The sequence below is a fragment of the Anomalospiza imberbis genome, chromosome 18 (assembly GCF_031753505.1).
Source record: "Anomalospiza imberbis isolate Cuckoo-Finch-1a 21T00152 chromosome 18, ASM3175350v1, whole genome shotgun sequence".
NCBI lineage: Eukaryota > Metazoa > Chordata > Aves > Passeriformes > Viduidae > Anomalospiza > Anomalospiza imberbis.
The window spans coordinates 3,833,234-3,837,978 of NC_089698.1; the positions used below are offsets into that span (position 1 = coordinate 3,833,234).

The 4,745-nt window shown below is 51.3% G+C and overlaps 1 protein-coding gene across 1 annotated transcript; it reads right to left on the reverse strand.

Moving 5' to 3' along the window:
- Positions 1-78: 78 nt before the first annotated feature.
- ERP29 (endoplasmic reticulum protein 29) lies at positions 79-4,079 on the reverse strand. The gene is made up of 3 exons (XM_068208572.1): positions 3,917-4,079; positions 2,444-2,582; positions 79-1,203 (listed from the first exon to the last, which is right to left on the reverse strand). The coding sequence occupies exons 1-3, from the start codon at positions 4,034-4,036 to the stop codon at positions 701-703; spliced, it is 762 nt and encodes a 253-aa protein (XP_068064673.1). The 5' UTR covers positions 4,037-4,079; the 3' UTR covers positions 79-700.
- Between the last annotated feature and the right edge of the window lie 666 nt (positions 4,080-4,745).

Here is a 4,745-nt window from a genome sequence, read left to right on the forward strand (position 1 = left end):
CCCTTGCTCAGAACTCACTTCACTCACTGTGTCAGGGTATTACAAAAGATTTCGGGAGAATATTTGATGAAATGGCTGCTCTGGACAGAAAATGAGGGGCAAGCTGTGAACTGTCTTCACTGCCAGCATTTGGCTGACACCCAAAGCAAACAGGGACAGAAGCCATGGAAGGAGAAGCCAGAAAAAGGAAGCTCTGAGTTTCTTAGTCAACAACAGGTAAGAACAAGACTTAGAGCCCAAACAGGACAACACAAGGTGTGTGAGGGGTAGATTAACAAGAATAAAACCCAAGGATATTACGGACAGGGAAAGGTGGGCATGTAGAGGGCACCCAATCTGTACCTTTTCCAGCATGTAAGATGGAATGAGAGACTGAATTTTGTTACTTGTTAGCCAGGGAACAGCTGTAAAAACCACCAGGAGGGAGCTTTTGGCCAATCTAGAGCTTTTTTGTTGTCTGCTTTAACACTGTTATTGGATAGTATTACACAATACTTGCTGTGCCTTGCTCTTAGGTGATTTTTCCAACATTTAGAATACTGTGGTTTTAAGGAATGTCTTCCTCTTGATCTTCTAAACTGAGAATCCCAGAAGGAGATCTGCTGCCCTCTTGAAGTCAGCGGGAAGTTTGCTTGCATTAAGGAGAACTGGTTAGGACTCTTGACAATGTTTCACAGCTTGTAGAGAGTTCTCCGACACATTAGAGCTCATCTTTTTCACTATTCTTCTTCCGGAAAGAAGTGAGGATGTTGAGGCTTTTCTGAAGCTCCTCCTTCTTTCCATCACTCATCTTGTTCTTCTCGATCAGCTTTGTGATTCGGACGACTTCGTTAGCAGCAAACTCCTCTCCCTGCTCCAGGATCTTGCTCATAATTTTCAAGTATTGCTCTGCTGACTTCTTCTCGGTTTCTTTTGCTTTTCCTAAATTCTCCTGCCCCTTTTTCAGGAGGGCCTGGCGATCAGATTTCTCTGTGGTGCTCATAAATTTGCTGGCCAGCACATCATACTCCTTCAGGCAGCCTGGCATCCCCAGGTAGATGCCATTACTCTTCAGCCAGCGCTGAATAGCCCCAGCCTTGATTTCACCACCGTAAAGTAAAGGATTGTTAAAGTCACCATCCTGGAACAAGTAAAAAACAGGGAACTTTTCCTTGTCCAGCTTGTACTTCTCTCCCAGCTCGGTGTTCAGTTTATCACCGTAATCTGTCAAGGGACAATGAAACACAGAAAAGCACAGTTAATAAAAAATTAAATTAAGATTCCCTCCCACACAAATATTTGTAGGCAGAGCTTCAACATGTCCTAATAACCTGTTTGCCAGGAAATCACAGAGCCATGGAAATACTCTGAGCTGGAAGGGACCCACAAGGATCACCGAGTCCAACTTCCAGTCCTGCTCAGGACACCCCAAAATCACACCCTGTGCCTGCGAGCATTGCACAAATACTCCCTGAGCTCTGGCAGCCTTGGGGCCCTGACCATTCTGTGGGGAGGCTGTTCCAAGGAAATGCCACACACTGAAATAAAACACCTCATAAAATCATTTCTGCAAGGCAAACATTCAGTGGATTTGTCAAAGAAAAATACTGTAAAGGTGTTTTGCTGTGACTGTGAGAGTGTAAGACATCGGCAGGACCTTTTGTATAAACCCTGTCCTCCTTATGGGAAATCAATACCCTTTTTCCTCTTATTTTCCTCTATCCATTGATTTTATCCGATTTTACAGTTAAATAAAGAGTTTTTCCTGTCTGTGTGCAGAGAATGATTTGGTTCTGACACCATGCCAAGCTACAAGACGTTTACTCATCTTACAGAAATTATATTTATTCTTGAGGACAGAAAACAAAGCCATTTCAAATATGCTACTTAGAGTATTCCACATATGTTTAGAAATATCAGAGTGGGCAAAACTTCACAGTTTGATAATTAAGCCTAAATACTTAATTCAACCTACAAAGCCAGAGCACGTCAGGTGACAGTGATCTATTCTTCACTCTTTTTCTCTTCCATCCAGTCACAATCACATCGAGTTAGAGCAGCCACAGTGCAACAACCCCTTGCTGTGCTGCCCCAGGGTTTGCTGCATGGAATTAATCACACTAAATATTCTTTGAGCAGGATGGTGGCTAAAGCATGATTCTTGTCAGGTCTGTTCCCTGTATGTGGGACAAAAAGGTTTCTCTCAGCAAAGAAGGGGGGGAAAAAAGGCAAGAATTGCTGAGGATGAGGAGGTGGCAGCAGTTCAGCAGCGTGGGCTGACTCTTCATTACCCAGCCAGATGGATAAGCAGCTCTCCCACGCACAGCCAGGCTCAGCCAGGGCAGGAGCTCCACTCTCACATCCATCCCTCCCCCAGAACTGCCTCAGAACCTGCAGAAATCACACTGAAATGTATCCCCTCCTCACCAGCCCACACTGTTTGCATGTACTCAGAGTTCCTCACCTGATATTCCCACTTCAGCCACCAGCAGATCCTCACTGGAGCCTGAGCTCTCTGCCAGCTTTTTAAACTCATCTTGTTTCTCACCATAGGGATATTGTGTGTCAAACTTCACAAGGACAAACTTATGCTTTGGAATAACCTAAAACAAGAAGAAAAAGAGGAAAAGACAAGACTAAACTTGATCATTTCAGATCTGAGCAATGTACAAGTCCAAAAGTTGTTTTTGCTTGTCCCTTTTTTCCTGTGCAATGGGGAGATGCAGAGGAGAACGGAAATTTTATATAATTATGGCCTCTCAGAAATGACTCACTGTCGTGTGGAGGAAAGACTGAGCTTTAGGTGTCTGGGTTCCTGCACCATATGACAACGATAGTATGTGGTAGGTTTGGGGAATCTGATAATGCTTTTATTTATAAGATTTGCTTATTGTAAGCAATCTGACTGGCATCTTGGAAAATCAGCTGAAACATTTTCCAGTGGGACATGAAGAGGAGAGAGGCCAAATGTACTGGCATTCTGAAGTGTCCCAGCATGAGAGCTGCACTCTTGGCTAGGAGGAGGCACAGGGAGGCAGTGGAGATGCTGGAGGTGTTGTACTGGTACATGAAATGGAGAATTCACATTTAACTGACTCCACTTCAGCCTTGCTCTGCTCAGATGATGCCTTTTCCAATTAGTTTAGCAACTAAACTCTGTCACCCCTTGAGGGATTTTCCCCTCCCTGCAGTAGAAGACCTTGCAAAATCTTTTTGTTCTAGCGAACAGGTTGAGGTTGCACCACAGCTCCCCACCTACACAGTGCTCTGCCAGCCCTGCTCAGGCACTGCACAACATCTGTATGCACAGGTGGCTGCAGGCTCCGTCCTGGGCCTGCCGAGCGCTCAGTGTCTCGGTGGGGACCGCACAAGGCCCTGGGAAGATTCCTTCCTTGAAAAGTGATTTAGTGAAAGGAAAAAAAAAAAAAGAAAAGGTGGGAAAAAAAAAAAGCCTGTTGCTGTTTGATGAGCAAGTGAAACCACCCAAGCAGCGCGCGCTTACGGCCCCGACGCTATCCCTGCACGGCCCTGCCCTCCCTCACCGGCACAGACAGCACAGCCCCGACCGAGGAGCCGCGGCTGCGGCCGCACCTCCCCGCGCCGGTACCGCCGGCACCGCCGGGCCGGAGCGAGCCGGGCCGGACCCCGCGGCTCGGCTCCACTTGGACCGCGCCGATTGGCTGCCGGCCGCGGCCGCCGCGCTCCCATTGGCTGAGCGCTGCAGCCGCCGCGCTCCCATTGGCCGCGGCGCGGCCGCTCCGCCAGCACCGAGCGCTCCCCGCGCCGGTGGCGGCGGCAGCGGCCCCGTGCCCGCGGCCCCACCGCGCCCCCCGCGTTCCTTCCGCGCCCCGGGGCTGCCGCCGGCCGCGAGACACACGGCCCGGTGCGACCCCACGCCCGCCCCCCGAGCGCTCCGGCAGGCCCGCCAGCGCCGTACCTTGTAGAAGGTGATGGTGTCGAGCGGCACGGAGCCTTTGGTGTGCAGCGTGCTGCCGCCGGGCAGCACCAGGCCGAGCAGACAGAGCAGCAGCGAGCCGGCGGCAGCCACCGCAGCCATGGCGGAGCGCGGAGGGAGCGGAGTTGCGGAGCCACGTGACGGCGCGACGGCCGCCGCCGGGGGCTCGCCTCGCCCCGCCCCGCCGCCCGGGGCCACCGGGGGAGCGGCAGCGCTCGGGGCCGGGCGGGGGCTCCCACGCCGTGCGGCGGCGCGCACCGGAGCTCCGCGCCCCCCGGGACAACACCGCTGCTGATGCCGGTGAGAGCGGCTGCCAGCAGCAATTCCAGAGCAGCTGAAGGCAGCGAAAGGGCAGGAGGCAGGATCAGGCCGTGCGGGGCAGCAGGGAAAGAAGCCGTGGGGTGTACATTTGGATCCATGTGAGCACTGCCACAGCCCTCTCAAGCAGAGGTTTTTGCGCTGCCAGGGGAGATTTCATGCACTGCCAGCCCGCACTTGTACACAACGTGTCCTTACCATGGAAAGAGTGGATGAAAAGCAAGCAAGCAGTGCAGAAAGACAGATTGACAGCTCATCAAGTAAAAGCACTGAGCCATCCCACTCCCTCCCCCAACAGACATCATTCTGCACCTAATCCCCAGCTGGAAAACAATGAGCATTTTCCCTCTTTTTCCATCCTTCCTCTTTGCAGGGTCTGCTTGTCCTGCACCAGCATAATCTGCCTTCACGATTGAGCTTACAAAGACAGTGCAGACGAGCACTTTGATCACATCCAGAGCATCCAGGCAGAAAAATGAGGCAGCAATACTGA

Coding starts and splice junctions, on each gene's coding strand:
- ERP29 (XM_068208572.1), bottom strand. CDS start 4,036: ATGGCTGCGGTGGCTGCCGCCGGCTCGCTGCTGCTCTGTCTGCTCGGC. Junction 2,583..3,916: donor ACACCATCACCTTCTACAAG/GTACGGCGCTGG, acceptor TTCTTGTTTTAG/GTTATTCCAAAGCATAAGTT. Junction 1,204..2,443: donor GGCTGAAGTGGGAATATCAG/GTGAGGAACTCT, acceptor GTCCCTTGACAG/ATTACGGTGATAAACTGAAC.